Source organism: Lutzomyia longipalpis, chromosome 1, assembly GCF_024334085.1.
Source record: "Lutzomyia longipalpis isolate SR_M1_2022 chromosome 1, ASM2433408v1".
In the NCBI taxonomy this organism is placed as follows: Eukaryota; Metazoa; Arthropoda; class Insecta; order Diptera; family Psychodidae; genus Lutzomyia; species Lutzomyia longipalpis.
In genome coordinates this window covers 32916390-32933632 of record NC_074707.1, presented here as the reverse complement: position 1 = coordinate 32933632, position 17243 = coordinate 32916390, and the positions used below count along the sequence as shown (strand labels likewise).

At 33.8% G+C, this 17243-nt stretch overlaps 3 protein-coding genes across 3 annotated transcripts in view; 2 read left to right on the top strand and 1 right to left on the bottom strand.

Moving 5' to 3' along the window:
• LOC129786050 (putative fatty acyl-CoA reductase CG5065) overlaps positions 1-17243 on the top strand; it is an 824046-nt gene that overhangs the window by 742320 nt on the left and 64483 nt on the right. The gene's annotated exons all lie outside the window — the stretch shown is intronic.
• LOC129786063 (phosphatidylinositol 4-kinase type 2-alpha) lies at positions 178-14947 on the top strand. The gene is made up of 5 exons (XM_055820863.1): positions 178-729; positions 6836-6954; positions 8930-9757; positions 14003-14142; positions 14215-14947. Exons 1-5 carry the CDS (start codon positions 375-377, stop codon positions 14297-14299), a joined length of 1527 nt encoding a protein of 508 aa, XP_055676838.1. The 5' UTR covers positions 178-374; the 3' UTR covers positions 14300-14947.
• LOC129786060 (stabilizer of axonemal microtubules 2) overlaps positions 14848-17243 on the bottom strand; it is an 8144-nt gene continuing 5748 nt past the window's right edge. The window contains exon 3 of the mRNA XM_055820857.1: positions 14848-15019. Coding sequence (XP_055676832.1) covers positions 14943-15019 — 77 coding nt within the window. The 3' untranslated portion in view covers positions 14848-14942. The remainder of the gene's footprint in view (positions 15020-17243) is intronic.

Here is a 17243-nt window from a genome sequence, read left to right as displayed (position 1 = left end):
AATTGAGGGGTAATGTGTCTTAGCTAAGAAAACCCTCAAAACAGCAGGTGGCGCCCTCATTTCCCATAAGCCCCCATGACGGCGCTTTTCGTAAGCTTATTCTACATGCTAAAATTCAGCTCTTCGACCACTTTGCGCCGCGGCTCGTATCCAGCTTTGACACTTTTGCGTCAAACTTGAAGTTTAGTTTGGCGCAGGAGTCTGGGAGGAGGAAACGAAAAATCAGCTTGTTTGTCATCCCGTGGAGAAAAAAGGGAATTTTGCAGGAAAGCTGGTGGTGTGGAGTGACTGAAATTACCAAAAAAAAAAAAGACTCATGGTGTGTACCGTGTGAGTGCGAAGCCTGTGATAAATGTGCTCTAGCTTACACCCTCATGACTACGGAGGCTCTGCTGCAACTGGATTTGGACGAGAAAACACAAGAGAGCCCCCAGAGAGACACCCTGTCGCACCAGCAGACCCACCAGAGGGACCCCCAGGAGCAGAATTCGCGACAACAGACAAGCAGGAGCACCAGAAAGTGGTGCCCCGATGACAAGAGCAGCGTGATTTCCCTTTCCAGCTCATCCACGGCAGGTGCTGACGACGAGGACGAGGAAGAGATTTGTCTTGTGCCCGAGGTGAATTTTGAGGGCATCAATCTGGACCCAGCTGGAATTGACAACCGGGAGTCGCAGCCTCTCCTTGGTGGGCGCGACTGTCCGGACACAGCAATCAATAGTTTCCCAGGTAAGCAATCTCTTCTTAACCCTTTAACGCCCTTTGCCCCCATCCACCCCCAACGGGGAGCTTTAAGCACGCAGGAGAGGCATCTCTTGAACTACAAAAAAAAGAGCCTCCCTTTTAATGAACAATGAAACAGTAATTTCGATAAATCGATACAAAAGCGTGGGGAGCGTGGGGAGTGAGAATAGTATCTACGACGAAGTCTCACGGAAGACACACAAATGCTTCGCAGTTGTGATTCACGAGCTCTCTTGCGTCACACAATCAAGCTTCGCCACAACACACCATCAACATCCTCCGTCGATACCCATGGCAATTGATAGCGTCGTGCGACCTCTTGTCACTCTCTTGGCGTGAGATTACCAGGCTCCAGCTCTCCTTCACTGCGTCACGGGTCTCTGGGGCTCCACGGAGAGAGGAAGAACGCGAGAGAGCCCTCAGAAGATTCATCCAAAATACTCCATTTGAGCTAATCACAAATGATACGAGAGCTCCTCTTATCAGTGGGCTCTCTCGCCAACCCATGCCAATGGCCCATCCCGCTCTTATCGCCATTCGCCCGAGATTTCGTTCTCATTCAAATAAATAATAAAATGCACAAAAAGTGGATTTGTGGATCAGACGAGAGGCATTAGGGGAAAAATAACAAAATGATTTACAAAGAAAGATTACAGAGAGAGAGCCTTGTTGGGAAATTTGAGAAGTTTTCTTTGGGTTTAGCTCCTCTATCCACCCACTAATCTCACCTTAAGCTCTTTGCGTGATGAAAGGTGATGAGGGAAGTTTCTTTGCTTAGTTTTGTTTTACATTTTATATCAAATTGTTTTTTCAATATTAGAATATTTAAAGGAATGGGCGTTAATTTGACCCAAATTTTCGTTTTTGGAGTTCATGAAAAATTTATAAAATTTATTTGACGAAAAATCAAACGGATGTAGTAAAATGAAGAATTTTTGAGGAATGTTGGATAATTTCTTGAATGCATTAACCCTTTCGCTTTTTTTGGGTCATACGTTGACCCAAACATGAAACATTTTATTTTTCCAATTTTTCATGAATGCAATCGTTTTTCCTGGTAAGAAATAGTTGAAATTCACGCAAAAGAAGTTGAGGAAGACGTTTTGCCTGAAAAATGTCGTTTGTGATCGTTTATAGAATAAGTATCGTGATAAAAGAAGTTGTATTTCACAGTAAACGAGAAAGGGTTAAAACGTTAAGGACATTGATACAATACCTTGATTTTTTACGCGACGCGTAACAATTTATTACACCTGTCAAAAAAGTTAACCCGGCTGGACAGTATTTAAAATAATACAGAATTATTTACAATTATAACAGCGTATGATTTTTCTTTAAATTTTTTCATTTCTTTCTTTTATTGGCGTATTTTCTAAAGAATTTTTTTCTGTAAGCATACAATTTTTGTTGTTCGACACCAAGTATATTATACTGTTGTAGAAAAAGATTACCCGGCTGGACCATAGTGTGTTACAACCTCAAATGTTTCAAATTGTTAATTAACACTTAGAGGACCGAACACTTTTTACCTACGCGGAGGATGAAAATGGTCACAGTGTCCATAATAATAAAAAGGTCAAATATTAAATGTTTTGTTAATTGTAGATCTGTTTATTGAATGAGGTTCGAAAGTTTAATTATTTCTTAATCTATTTCAAGTATTATTTCACTCAATTTCTAAATAATTTATCAAAATAATTAATCATGAAAAAAAGTTGCGTAGAATCAATGCAAAATTGCCATTTCAAATCAAATTTTTTGCTACAATTTTGCCGATTTTCTTAATACGCCTGAATAATCACTTCCTTCAGTTCTCTAAGTAACTATCTGACCACTTCCGGCATAAAAATGAGTTCACACTATTGATTTTCATCGTGGAAAAGTTAACAAGAGATCATGATTTGGAAAATACGGGGAAACATAACCTCAAAAAGCTGTCAAAAATGTATGAGAATTTGAATGGCCACTGTGTCCATTTTCATCCTCCGCGTATAATTTCGACTTTAATCTTAATTTTCTTATAAAAAGAAAAATATTTTCCGGGTTTTCTTTCACCTAACTAAAAGTAATTGAAATTCCCTACACATAGACGTGATAATTATCACGATAGGTCCAATACATTTTAATCTATGACGATTTATAAACTCGAAATGGCCACAGTGTCCACAAAAATCCTCCAAGTGTTAAAATAATTCTAATTAACTGACAATTTTTTTTTACTACAACGTTTTTATACTTTTCTCCATCACAGTATCTTTAGTTTTATTATTTAAAAGCAAAATATATGTTGCAGTTCCAAAATTCTTCTGAAAAATATATTTCAATACCAAACTGACTTTAATATTTCAATAGAACATTCTCTACTTTACTACTACAAAACTAAAGGGGAACTCCAATCAAAATTCTTCCTCTCTTTCGCTGAATTTATTATTTCCACTAAGACACGCAGTTTTCGTGAATAAATCCTTGAGAATCACTCTCTGCATCACATTTCAATGTCACGATCATCTTTTTCGCAGCAAATGAAATTGTTGTGGCACATTATAGTGCTTTGTTGTGTAGCACATGTGGGGAGATATTTTTCAGTGTGTTGTGGCCCCCTTTTTATTTTATTTTTTTTTATTTCAATGTGACTCACACATTTGGCTCTAATATGTGCGAAAAAAAATTCAATTTGTTCGGTTTTTCTTGGATTGAATTTCAAATAAAACAAAGAAAATCATGCCATCCCGTCAATCTGAGAGCCTTCCGTGCACTTCTATTGAACATGAAATTTTCATTCACAAGGTTAATGTTGGATTAAAGTTGTGCGTTATATTTTTTTTTATGTTTTAGAGGGGTTTGTTTTGGCAAAATAATAAAAATAAATGAATTCTTAAGAAAATATGACATAATGGACCAAAAAGTAAGAGAAACTTTAACAGAATTTCATTGAAAATAGAGATTTTTATTTAACAAAGGTTGAAGTTTTTCCTTAAAATTAAATATTCATGAATATTTCTTTACATTTAAAAGGCAAATTTCACTAAATCTTCTCAGTAGATAAGTAAGTTTCTTATTCAATTTGTTGTTTTTTGCAAATTCGGTAAATAAACCTTGAAAAAATGTAGTTTTATGCCAAAAAGTTTAATATTGGCAAATTGAGGTAGATCAATTAGCAGAAAGTACTAAAATTTTTGATTTTTTTTTAGTTTTATGGCTTGAATTTAATTACCTTCAAATCCGAGAATAAAAAAACGGAAAATTAAGTAAAAACGTGAAAAAGAAAATTAATTATTTAAAAATGGGATGAATTCCAAAGAGTTTGAACAACTAATTTAAAAAACAATGTCTTTGATCAAAGATTTTTGATATTTGAACAAGCTATGCAGTTTGTGGTCCGGTTGGGTAAACTTTTTATACGACAGTTGTACTTTATTACACGTTCCGTAAAAATATATTACAGACAGAAAAAATTGTTTATTTTATTAGAAACATTAAAAAAAATATTTTTTTGCTTATAAATCTGTCTTTCTGTTTGTCTGTAGCAAAGTAACTCTTCTAAAACGGCTGGATCGATAGTAATATAGTACAGTATAGATAGTACAGTAAAGATGTCTTAATAATTTAGAAATTTATTGCGGACTCTGGTCCAGTCGGGTTAACTATTTTTTACAGTAATGGTACTTTATTACACGTGGCGTAAAAATATATTTATAAGAAAAACCTTTTTTTTTAAATTGGAAAATGCAAAGGAAAACACTCTGTTTGTTTGCGAGTTTGTCTGTCTGTCTGTGGCATGTAAACTTCTCCAAAACTGTTCAAAAATATTCAGAAAAATATTTCTATGTAAAATGCATAAAAATGCAATCAAAATAAAATTTGCATTTACACCGCGACACCCTATTTACCTACTTTTCTATGCAACATTTAATTATGTGCCAAACAGGGCTCGTTAATTGAAACATGATTCACCGTTTAGGTGTCTCTGAATGAAGTAACAACAACAAAAAACGAATTTATTGGTATTTGTGTCGTTAACTGACTTTTATTTATTCACTTGTGCTTTCCATATTCATTACATAGCATATAGGTCTATGTATATCACAGAAATGTACATGTGAAACTATGTAGTTTAAATACATACAACGTGAAAAATTTTCTCGTTGTTTTTTCTCTGTTCTTGTGATTCTGTATAATTGTGTTATTTAATATTTTAGTCGACACGTTGAACATTGAGTAGTTCATTTCACTTTTAACCCAACAAGAAATGGATTAAGGAACATTTGTGGGCTTTTTTTCTCCTTTAAATTGTTCTAGAAGTTGTTGTAATAAGTGGAAATTGTTAAGAAAATTCTCTTAATTTTTGCAAAATGACCGAATCAACGGCAGAAGCGGCGGAATTCAGTGGAAATGGGTGCCAGAACGTTAAAAATGATTCAGTAGAGGATGATGTGGTTATTGTGACGGAAGAAATTGACGATGATGAGCTTGACTACGTGAATAAGTTTCCAGGTGGTTTCGTGTTTTCATATTAATCGTTGTTTTTTTGGTCAATTAAATACGGCACAAAATATTGGTTTAAATGACCTTAAAATTGGGGTTTCTGTAACTAAAAGACGTGATATCAGGAACATCAGAATTTTCATTAAAAATTCAGTTTTTTTTAAATAAAAATCCCAAAAAAAGGTTCTAAAATTACAAAGATTTTCTTTTTGCGTGTAAATAACCTCAATAATACGCTAATAGTGCAAAAATTCACATTACTAATGCATTCTCTCTGACGCGAATTAGTTGGTATACCACAATCGTGGCATACCAAGTGTTGTAATCGTCGGAAAAACCGACCACCTCAGATCGGGCTCAAACTTGATATGAGCACGTTTTAGACATCCCACATTACGAAAATGGTGGTGGAAAATTTTTGATCCGGCCGGCCGGCTTGACGGCCTGCCGGTGCACCAAACTTTCCCTTATAGCTTGAGAACGGTAGCAGATAGAGACTTCGGGTTTGAAGTTTTCTATATAAATGTGGATGTAAAATTTCATTTTTTCGTATTTTCGAGATCCAAGATGGCCGCCGTCCGCCATTTTGAACTACTGTCAACCACTTCCCTTATAGCTAGAGGTCTGAAATTTCAGTATGTTGTAGAGTTCAGTGAGACGTTTTCATCAACAATTCATACTTGAAAATCGGTCAAGCGGTTTAGCAAATATGACGGCCTAAAGCAAAGTGTTTTTTCAATATAACTCGAGAACGGCTTGACCGATTTTGACCATCTTGGTATCAAATGAAAGGTTTCGATAAGCCCTACAACTGTCTAGAACATTTCAAGCTCCAAAAACATCCGCAAGAGGCGCTAAAATCGAAAACAAAAATTGCCTAACTTTAAGGGGCAATATCTCCGAATCCCCATTAGGCAAATCTGTTAAATTTTGATATGTTGTAGCCTGACTAATAATCTTGTTCCAGTCCGAAAATGAAGAAATTCTATGTCGCCGTTTAGAAGATATCACAGTTTGAAAAATTCTTGAATTTGAAAAGTTCTAAGAGCCATATCTCCTGAACTGCTTGTCCGATTTTGCTCAACTTGGTATCAAATTAAAGGTTTTGCAAAACTCTACAACTTTCTAGAACATCAGAAACCTCTAGAACTATTCCTTCAGGATAAAAAATGCCAAAAACTGTTTTGGTGAAACAAAAATCCGCCATTTTGTGTTCTGGAGGTGACCTTGAAAATTATTAAAATTTATGTCAATTTATAGCCTGTTTTAATACCTTTCCAAAACTAGTCAAGAAATTTCTGTAGGTCTTATAGAACCAGAGATATGACCATTTTTATGCATCAAATTACTGATTTTCACAAAAAAAATCAGTTTTGCCTACTAATACAACTCAGAAATTAAATTACAACGCATAGACTGACCCATCCGCGTTGTGGTATACCAACTCTTATAACTGGATGCGTTATGATTGACTTGAATTACATTTTCTCTCAATGTGATTGTGTGGCTAACAAATCATCACAACAACTACATTTTCCACCTCTTAAACAGCACAGATTTAAAAGAAGAAAAAAATTCTGAAAGAGAAAATTTATTCCTCTTTCAGATGATCCGCAATTCAGTGAGTTGGTAAATCAAGCTGAAATTGCAATTGAACATGGAATTTATCCAGAACGAATTTATCAAGGAAGCAGTGGATCGTATTTTGTGAAGAACCCATCAGGGGTGAGTGTAAAAAATTCCTTTTTCTTTATCAAATTTTTTTGTGTTTTTGTTTTTGCTCCTGGAGAAGAGAAGAAAACGTCTTGTAGGTTTCATCTCAATCTCATCCCGCACAGAGAATTGATTCATCCGGATTATTCTCTGTGAGTTATCTGTTGAAGCAAAATCAATGTTGATTCATTTTTGGGAAATTTTCACAAAAATTCTTCTTATCACGGAAGATTGAATAAATGTGAAAATTTTGGTCGGATTCATACAATTTTGGTTGAAATTCCGCAAAATATTGATTTTCTCGTGAAATTCATGGGATGCTTTCAAGGGGTGTGAGTCTGACGAATATTTGGAATTTTTTGGCGAATTATTCGGATAGTTTTTTCAAACATTCCTAGCTAAAGAGTGAAGAGTTTTTTTTAGGTTCAAATATTTTCAAGTATTTTGGTTTCAAAATTGACTTGAAAATCGCTCTTAAAAGTCCTCGAGTTTCCAAAATAACATGACCATCTCAGTATATTCTAGACTTGATTTAGGTAATTTTAGGTTTGAATTTAGATTTTTTAGGCTTATATTTAGTCCTTTTTTCGGCTTGAATTTAGTAATTTTCAGGCTTAAATTAAATAGGTACGTTTAGGCTTAAAATTAGGTACTTTTCAGGCTTAAGTTAAGTACTTTTTAGGTTTGAATTCAGTACTTTTTTCTCCTTCATTTAAGCTTGTATTTAATATATTTTTGAATTTAGTACCTTTTTTTTTCGTTTTGAATTTCAAACTTTTAAGACTTGAATTTAGCAGTTTTTTTAAAGTTTGATCTCTAAACTTTTTAAACTTGAACTTTAAAGCTTGATTTCAGCACGTTTTAGGCTGGATTAAAAAACGTTTTACGCTTAAATTAAGTCCTTTTTAGGCTTTAAGTGTAGTATAATTTTGGGATTGAATTAAGTACTTTTTTTAAAGATTTTTCACACTAATCAAGTATTTTATTTTATGCTTGAATTTAGCACGTTTTAGGCATGAATTTAGTACTTTTTAGGCATAAATTTAACTATTTTTAGAATTGATCTTCAAACTTTTTAAACGTTTTACGCTTAAATTAAGTACTGTTTAGGATTTAAACTTAGGATTGAATTAAGTATTATTTTTCAAAAGGTTTTTGTCCTCAATCAAGTCTTTTTAAAGCTGAAACTCGAATAATTATTTTATGCTTGAATTAAGTACTTTTTTAGGCCTGAATTAAGTATAATTTTGGGACTTATTCAGCGACTAAGAAACCCTTGAAATGCGCATTAAATCTTGAAATTTCAGTATAAAATTCAAAGATTTCAAGGATTTATTGGTCGCTGAATAAGGCCCTTTAGGCTTGAATTTTAAATTTTTTTTCATTAATAGGGGCCTTTTTAAAACTGAAACTTGACTAACTTTTTTCGGTTTGAATTTAACTCGTTTTAGACTTGAGTTTGGTACTTTTTAAGCTTTGATCTAGTACTTGTTAGCCTTGAATTAGGTACTATTTCAGCTTGAGTTTCATATATTTTAGGCTAGAATTAAGTAATTTTTAGACTTGAATTTAGTGTAATTTTAGTCTTGAATATTTTTTAAGCCTAATTATAGTATTTTTAGGCTTAAATTAATACTTTCTTTTAAGCTTTATTCTAGTACTTTTTCGCTTGATAAATTAGGCTTAAATCTAGTACTTTCTATGCTTGAATTAAGTATTTTTTAGGCTTTTGGTCCTTAATATGTATCTTTATCTCTAAAAATGTTTTATCTACCGAATATTTTAATTTCATTTAGCGAATTATCGAAATATTTTCAAACTTTCGAATATTTTCATTCAGATAAACACCCCTTGTTTCAATCTAGGTCATGACCTGTTAAAGAAATGATGAGAATTCCTAATACCTATAATTCAGGAATCATTTTTCAAACAAGATCAAAAGACTAATTCAGGGACATTTTTCCCCGTTTTTTTTCTTATCAAACAGAAAGTAATTGGTGTCTTTAAGCCAAAGGATGAGGAGCCATATGGACGCTTAAACCCAAAATGGACCAAATGGATGCACAAGCTATGCTGTCCGTGTTGCTTCGGACGTGCGTGCTTAATCCCGAACCAGGGCTACCTCTCCGAGGCGGGTGCTAGTTTGGTGGACCAAAAGTTAAAATTGAACGTTGTGCCGAAGACACGGGTGGTCCGCCTCGTTTCGGAGACGTTCAACTACATGCGCCTGGATCGGCAGAAAGCACGCATCAAGAAGACGATTAAGGAGCGCTATCCATCGGCACGCTTTAACCGGATGAGTCTCCCGCCGAAAGTGGGTTCGTTTCAGCTCTTTGTCGATGGGTACAAGGATGCCGATCACTGGTTACGACGCTTCGAGCAGGAGCCCCTCCCATCGAAACTAAACACGACGTTTCAGCTGCAATTTGAGCGTCTCGTTGTGCTGGACTACATTATCCGGAATACCGATCGTGGGAACGACAACTGGCTGATTAAGTACGATCAACCGACAATTGTGAACAATGGCACAGCGACGAATGGCGCAAGTGCAGCTGGGCACAGTAAGCAGGATCTCAATGATCACACGGACTGGAATATGGTTCAGCTGCCTGAAATACGGATAGCGGCCATTGACAATGGGTTAGCCTTTCCGTTTAAGCATCCCGATTCGTGGCGGGCCTACCCCTACCATTGGGCCTGGCTGCCACAGGCAAAGATTCCATTTAGTCAAGAAATCAAGGACTTGGTTTTGCCACTACTGTCTGATTTCAACTTTGTCGAAGAACTCTGCAATGACCTATTCCAGCTTTTCAAGGTGAGTTGTTGAATTTTCCTTGTTTTTAAAAATTTTTTTCTTCCCATTTCCCCATTTTCTGAGCGATAAACTAGTTATTAAACTCTGAGCGAAATTCATACTTTTAACCATTCCTTATCGCTGTGCAAAGAATATATTCCAGCAATTTGGTTTCACGTAAAAAGAGCGAACGCGTGGAATGTATTCAAAAATTGTGTAGCGTGGCGGTGTTGATAAAAGCAAAAAAAAACCATTGTTTGATTGCACGGAAAAACAAAAGTTGGCAGCATAAATTGAATAATATTATAGTTTTATCGTAATGAAAATACAAGAACTAAACTATTTTTTCGTGAAGAATTTTACGGAAAATTCACTGATTTTTGTTTAAAGAATTACGAATAAAATATATCCAAAAATGCATTTTAAAAAATTAAAAAGGAGTTTACACGCTTTTTATGGAAAAAATGCTGAATTCGAGGAAGTAATCGGAATTCGGAGTACATGTATTAATATTAATACAGTAAAATGGGGTGAATAGAATCAGTTTTCAACTTTGAGAGGCTGTAACTAAAAAACTATTTGAGCTAGACCTATGAAATAAAAGCGAAATTATGGGTCTTTCCTTCTACTTTAAGGATACTATTTCACTTTTTCACCGCACGGTGCTCCTTTTCGTTAATTTAAAAAAAATAGTCCTGATTCTATTCACCCCACCTTGGGGTGAATGGGATCACCTATTTTATTTGCGATTTTTACGTGGAAAATCACTAAATATTGTAAGAAAAATCATTTTTAGTTAATGTCAATTTAATTTTTAACCAGTTTAGCCAGGCTTTGAGCGAATTGGTGATCCTTAATCGCTTAAGGACCAATAAAACGTTATCGTCCCATAGCTCGTTTTTGAAAATGCCTAATTTTGACAAGTTAATTATTTATTCACCCAGAAATAATGGAGAACTAAGTTTTAATGGCAACTGAACATTTTTAAATCACAAAAGGACATCCTTGAGGACCAAGAGCATTAAAAAGGACGAAAAACCAAAAATTCCAAAATCGGGATTTTTAGTAAAAAAAAAAGTCATACTAGAACTCAAAAGAATCTCCAAAATATTTTTTTTTCACGCCATTCTGGAGTCCTTACGATCCTTAGGCAGTTAAGGATCGAAGGGCGACATTTTTAATCATAGCTTTTTTCGAAAATGGCATGAGTTTATCCCTTAAGGACCATAAGATGTCCCCAAAATTTATGTTCTTTTTATTGCAACCGCTGAAATTCTTATAGTCTTTAGGGTTAAACTTACGCCATTTTCAAAAATAAGCTATGATCCGAAAATGTTCCATTAGTCCTTAACCCCTTAAGGACCACAAAGATTCTGGAATGGCGTGTAAATAAATTTTGGAAGTTTGAACTCAAATAAGACATTTTTGGCCCAAAATCTCAACTTTGGAATTTTCAGTTTTTCGTCCTTCTTGATCCTGTGAGTCCTTGGGGATGTTCTTTTGTGATCTCAAAATGTGTAATGATCTTTAAGACATAGTTCTGCATTAACTAGCTAAAAAAAGAAATTTTCAAAATCGAGATATTTGCGAAAACGTTCAATCGGTCCTAAAAGGGTTAAAGGATTAAAGGTTAAGGGCTAAATCTTCAGATTCAACATTCTTCTTGCTTGTACATCTCATATCTTATCTAATTTTTTAGCACATTCGTCAAATAATCATTTTAGAAGCCCCTTGAAGTATGCAAATTAGTGATCCTATTCACCCCAAATTTTTAAATTACGTGACATGAAATCAAAAAAGCTCAAAAAAAAGGAAAAATAATTTTTTATATAAAATGTCTTTAGTAATCTCTTTTCTTGGATAAAAAGATCATTGAATGGCAGTAGAATTATATTTTTAGAACTTTCGTACTTTTCAGAACAAGTAAAGTTTTATGGGTCAACCAATTTAGGGTAAAATACAGCATTTTTTAAAATTTAATAAATGCAAGAAAAAATTTTTTGAAAAAAATTCTAATCTTCACTAACTAACTCTATATAGTCTAATGATTCTTTCGGTGGTATGATTTCAAAATTTAAAAACATATTTTGGTCAAAATTTACAATTAAAGATTTTCCCAGATTGCTGATTCTATTCACCCCAGTGATCCTATACACCCCATTTTACGGTACATATACTTGAAAAAAGAATTAAAATTAATTTAAAAAAAAATAAAAAATAATTAAAATCGTTTAAGCCATTTTCGAGTTTTGATCGATTTTCGATGAAAAATTGTGGCAGCATTTTGGCTAAATGGCTTGACCGACTTTTGAATACGAACTATCATTGAAAAAGTAATGATGACTCCCAAAACATATCAAAATGTCAGACTTTTAACTTATTTGAAGCGTTGCGAATCAGTTTTTATAAAAAAAAACAAATTGAAAGAAGACAAGAACTACAAAAGTGACGTAATTTTTCACATTTTTGAACAAATCTTTGCAAGATTTATTTATTAATCCCAGTGAACAAAGAAGAAGGCTTTTAAGCTTATGTTTTGGGAGTCATCATTACTTTTTCAATGATATTTCGTATTCAAAAGTCGGTCAAGCCGTTTAGTCAGAATGGCTATCATAATTTTTCATCGAAAATCGATCCAAACTCGAAAACGGCTTTACCGATTTTAATGAAATCGGATTTTAACTAATAAAAGGTCGTAAACTTCATCTAGTTGAGGTAAAATCGAAGTATTGAGAAAGAATTGCTTCGCTTTAACACCTGGACCTGGAGGACAAAACTGGTAATTAAAATCTATCCAACTTATCTTGATAAGTTCTACATCTATCTGTAGGTGACTTCAAATACTACAAGTTCGTCAAAGGAAAATGTGGAAAAAACGTTTACTTTGAAAAAGAAAATTAAACTCAAAGTTTGAGGTTAGAATTCGTGTCCTCCAGTGGCCAATTTGATGATTTTTAAATCTTCAGATAATTAAATCTATTTAACATTTTGCGATAAATTTTACATCTGTGTTTAGGTTTCAATATTGCTTCAAGTTCATCGACAGAAAACTTGGAAAAAACATTTTCTTTGTAAGAAAAATTAAAATTAAAGTTTCTAGGTTAGAATTATAGTCCAGTAGAGAAGCGAAAAAACCTAAAATAAATTGCGATCAAGCCAAATTTTGCACTATTCGATTCAGAAAATTATAAGAAATCTTTTTTTATATTTACCGGCATGCTCTAAAACGTGAGCTCGTTTCACAAAATGCGTTAAAATATTTCCATACATTTTCTTATAGAAGCCATCAAAGCCATTGGACGAACAAGTGACGTCACTTCGGTGTTCCAAGAAACTGCTCACACAAACCACATAAAATACTTTAGTTTTTACAATTTCCACTCAACAGATTATAACGAGGGTTAAAAGAAGTAAGGGATGGTCACGTTATTTTGGAAACTCTACAGGAACAAAATGGCCAAAATGTGAGAATTTCAAATGATTTTTTTGAGCACAAAAATTTATTTTCTAAATTGAAAATACTGAATTCTTATCAATATTTGGCCATTTAACAAGAGTGCAAGCAAATTTCGAATTTTTGCTTTCAAAATTGGCTTGAAAATCGTTCTTGAAAGTCCCCGAGTTTCCAAAATAACGTGACCAGACCATCCCTTACTTCCTACAAGAGAAAATGCAGAAATAATAAGTAAAACACACATATATTTCACGAAAAATTTCACCACAAAAATGAAAATATTCACTTCAAATACTCGGAACTGTCAAATCATACTTCGGCGGAACACGAATTTCCGCGAAGTCACTTGTTCGCTCAATGGCTTTGATGGCTTCTATAAGAAAATGTAAGGAAATATTTAAACGCATTTTGTGAAACGAGCTCACGTTTTAGAGCATGCTGGTAAATATAAAAAAGATTTCTTATAATTTTCTGAATCGAATAGTGCAAAATTTGGCTTGATCGCAATTTATTTAAACTTTGGGGTCATTTTCACTTAATTCTACTGGCCTATTATCGATCGGTATTCGAAACTTCGAAGGTCTTTTAAATATTCGAAGCTATATTGAGGATTTTTTAGTTATTCAAAGTTTCCAAGCTTACAAATCAATTTTTTCTGGTTTTATATCAAGTATATCAAGATTAATTTCACAAAGGAAGTGTTTCTCACAAAAACGAATAAATTCCTTTCTTTGTAAATGTTGGGCGTTTAATTTAAAGCAAAATGCTTTTATTAAAACAACTTTGTTTTTTTTCTAATTTATCTCTTGCAGCAAGATAAAGGATTTGATAAGGGGCTCTTTGAACGTCAAATGTCTGTGATGCGTGGTCAAATATTGAATTTAACACAAGCCCTCAAAGATGGGAAAAGTCCCCTGCAGTTAGTCCAAATGCCAGCGGTTATTGTTGAAAGGTAATTTCATTTGTTTTTAATTGAGTTTCCTTTAAAATTAAAAAAAAATGAAAACTTTCTTCCTTAAAACAGATCAAAAGCCAATCCAGGATCGTCGCGGTTCTTCTCATTTCAGCAACGCTTCCAGAACAAAAGTCCCTTCTTTTCGTGGTGTTAACCCTCTAAAGGCGCGTTGGTTTATTTTAACGTGAGGATTTTCTGCGAATCACCTCCCACGCCCCCGCCCTTCTTCGTCGTGGGACTTGGGAGTGGTGGGTGAGCATTATTGAGATAAACATTAAAAGAAAGAGAAAGAAAGAAAAATTATGATTAAGAAAACAATACCAATTTAGAGATGCAACAAAGTTCTATATTATATATTTCTCCACCAGTTAAGTTTCTATTTGTGAGCCATTTGGAAAAAAGAAATTCTTGAGAACAAAAGAAAACTCTTTATTTTGTACATTTAACTAGACTTTTATAATAATAAAAAAAATAAATAAATAAATTGCGTAGGGTGAGAATGAAAATATAATCAATGCATAGTCAGAAGTGAATTTTCTTCATGCGGTCTGTTCTTTGCCTCCGCTGTGTTTGTGGAGATTCTGGACGGAGATTATTCAAATATTTAATCAAATTACCTACCTTACATAAAAAAAAAAATAGTAAATATTTATCAATAGCAGCAAAGTTCCAAGGAATGTGCAAAGGAGAAAGACGCAGGGAGATATTTATTTGAACGTGTATTTAAGTTAAATTGATCCGAATGTGTATAGGAGTGCCGAGATGTGAGGAATAAATTAAAAAATTTTGCAAATCCACTAAATTCCCGCTTTTGGATAAATGTTCGGATTACAGGGATCACCTCCTGTGGCTCGGTGAGCTTGACAGCAGCAACCTGTTTGAGGGGAGAATACATTGGGGGTTATTAGAAAATTCAAGCAATATTGTAAAGGTTGGTATACCACAATGTAGGGCTTTGTTTATGCGTTGTAATTTGATTTATTAGTTGAGAGATGATTTTTGATGTCTACAGAAGATGCAGAATTCTTCCAATAGGCTACAGTTTATTTATTAGTTGGTGTTCCACTTCGTGGCCAACACCAAGTATTGTAATCGTCGGAAAAACCGACCACCTCAGATCGGGCTCAAACTTGGTATGAGCACGTTTTAGACATCCCACATTACGAAAATGGTGGTGGAAAATTTTTGACCCGGCCGTCCTGCCGTCCTGCCGGTGCGCCAAACTTTGCCTTATATCTCTAGAATGGTAGAAGATAGAGACTTCCGGTTTGAAGTTTTCTATAGAAATGTGGGTGTAAAATTTCATTTTTTCGCATTTTCAAAATCCAAGATGGCCGCCGTCCGCCATTTTGAACTACCATCAACCACTTCCCTTACAGCTAGAGGTCTGAAATTTTAGTATGTTGTAGAGCTCAGTGAGACATTTTTATCGATAATTCATACTTGAAAATCGGTCAAGCGGTTTAGCAAATATGGCGGCCTAAAGCAAAAAGTGTTTTTTCGATATATCTCGAGAACGGCTTGACCGATTTTGACTATCTTGGTATCAAATGAAAGGTATTGAGAAGCCCTACAATTGTTTGGAATATTTCAAGTTTCAAAAACATCCACAAGAGGTGCTAAAAACAAAAACAAAAATTGCCTAACTTTAAGGGGCAATATCTCCGAATCCCCATCATCGATTTCCTTTAAATTTTGATATGTTGTAGCCTAACTCAATATCTTTCACCAGTCCGAAAATGAAGAAATTCTATGTCGTCGTTTAGAAGATAAAGCCATTTGAAAAATTCTTGAATTTGAAAAGTTCTAATAGCCATATCTTCTACAATGCTTGACCGATTTTGCTCATCTTAGTATCAAATTAAATAGGTTTTGCAAAACTCTACAACTTACTAGGACATCAGAAATGTCTAAAACCATTCCTTCGGGACAAAAAATGGCAAAAAGTGTTTTGGTAAAACAATAAGCCGCCATTTTGTGTTCTGGAGGTGACCTTGAAAATTATTGAAATTCATGTCAATTTATAGCCTGTTTTAGTACTTTTCCAAAACTAGTCAAGAAATTTCTGTAGGTGTTATAGAACCAGAGATATGACCATTTTTATCCATCAAATTGTCGAATTTTACAAAAAAATCAAATTTGTCTACTAATTATGCTCACAAATCGCATTACAACGCATAAACAAATTTCTACACGTTGTGGGACACCAACTCTTATAACTGGACGCGTTATGATTGACTTTAATTTATTTCAGTTTGAATCATGTGGTATACCAACTAATTAATCAGGGGTGTAGCCAGAAATCTATTCAAGATGTTTTCCTTATTTTTAACAACGTTAATGACGTTAAAAAAATATTAAAACATGATTAAGGAGTTGAGCTTAATGAAGATTGACTTTACTAAAACAATTTTAAGGGCTATTGCATTTGAATTAACCCTTGGAGAATTTTGTTGGCCAAAGTGGCCAAAATTCAATTATTTTCAATTGCCATAGAATTAAAATCTATTAAACATTTCGAGATAAATTCTACATCTCTGTATAGGAAAGTTTCAATACTACAATATTGTAGAAAGAAAACTTGGAAAAATTTGAGGTTAGAAACCTCGATCTTCCAATGTTAATAGTCTACGATTAACACCTGACTTTTACTTTTGACATTTATTCTAAGTATTTGATTTTTTTTTCAAACGTTTTAACTTTTTCATCTAAAGTTTGATGTTGCTTAAGTTTAATTTGTGTTTTCTAAGGTTTGACATTTCATTTTCAGATTTTGACACTTCTTTTCTAACGTTTGATCTTTCATTTCCAACATTTGACACATCTTTTCTGATGTTTGGTCATTCTTTTACTTTTAATGTTTGTTTTATAATAATATTGTGCGACAGAAATTTCTTTTAAATCTTTAAACTATCTTTTAACGGTGGATGACATTTTTGTTCCAACGTTTAACGTTAAAGTTGATGTTAAATTACCTTTGATGATTCTTTTCTGATGTTTAATGTTTCAACAAACATCTGATGCCTTTTCCAAGCATTTTTAGGTTTTTTTCATCGTTTGATATTTTTTCTCAATTGTTTTTACATTTGACATTTCAA

Bases quoted from the DNA above. Each gene is read 5' to 3' on its own strand.
- LOC129786063 (XM_055820863.1), top strand. From the start codon at position 375: ATGACTACGGAGGCTCTGCTGCAACTGGATTTGGACGAGAAAACACAA. The intron at 9,758-14,002 runs GTGAGTTGTTGA...TATCTCTTGCAG, and splicing joins ACCTATTCCAGCTTTTCAAG to CAAGATAAAGGATTTGATAA. The intron at 14,143-14,214 runs GTAATTTCATTT...TCCTTAAAACAG, and splicing joins CCAGCGGTTATTGTTGAAAG to ATCAAAAGCCAATCCAGGAT.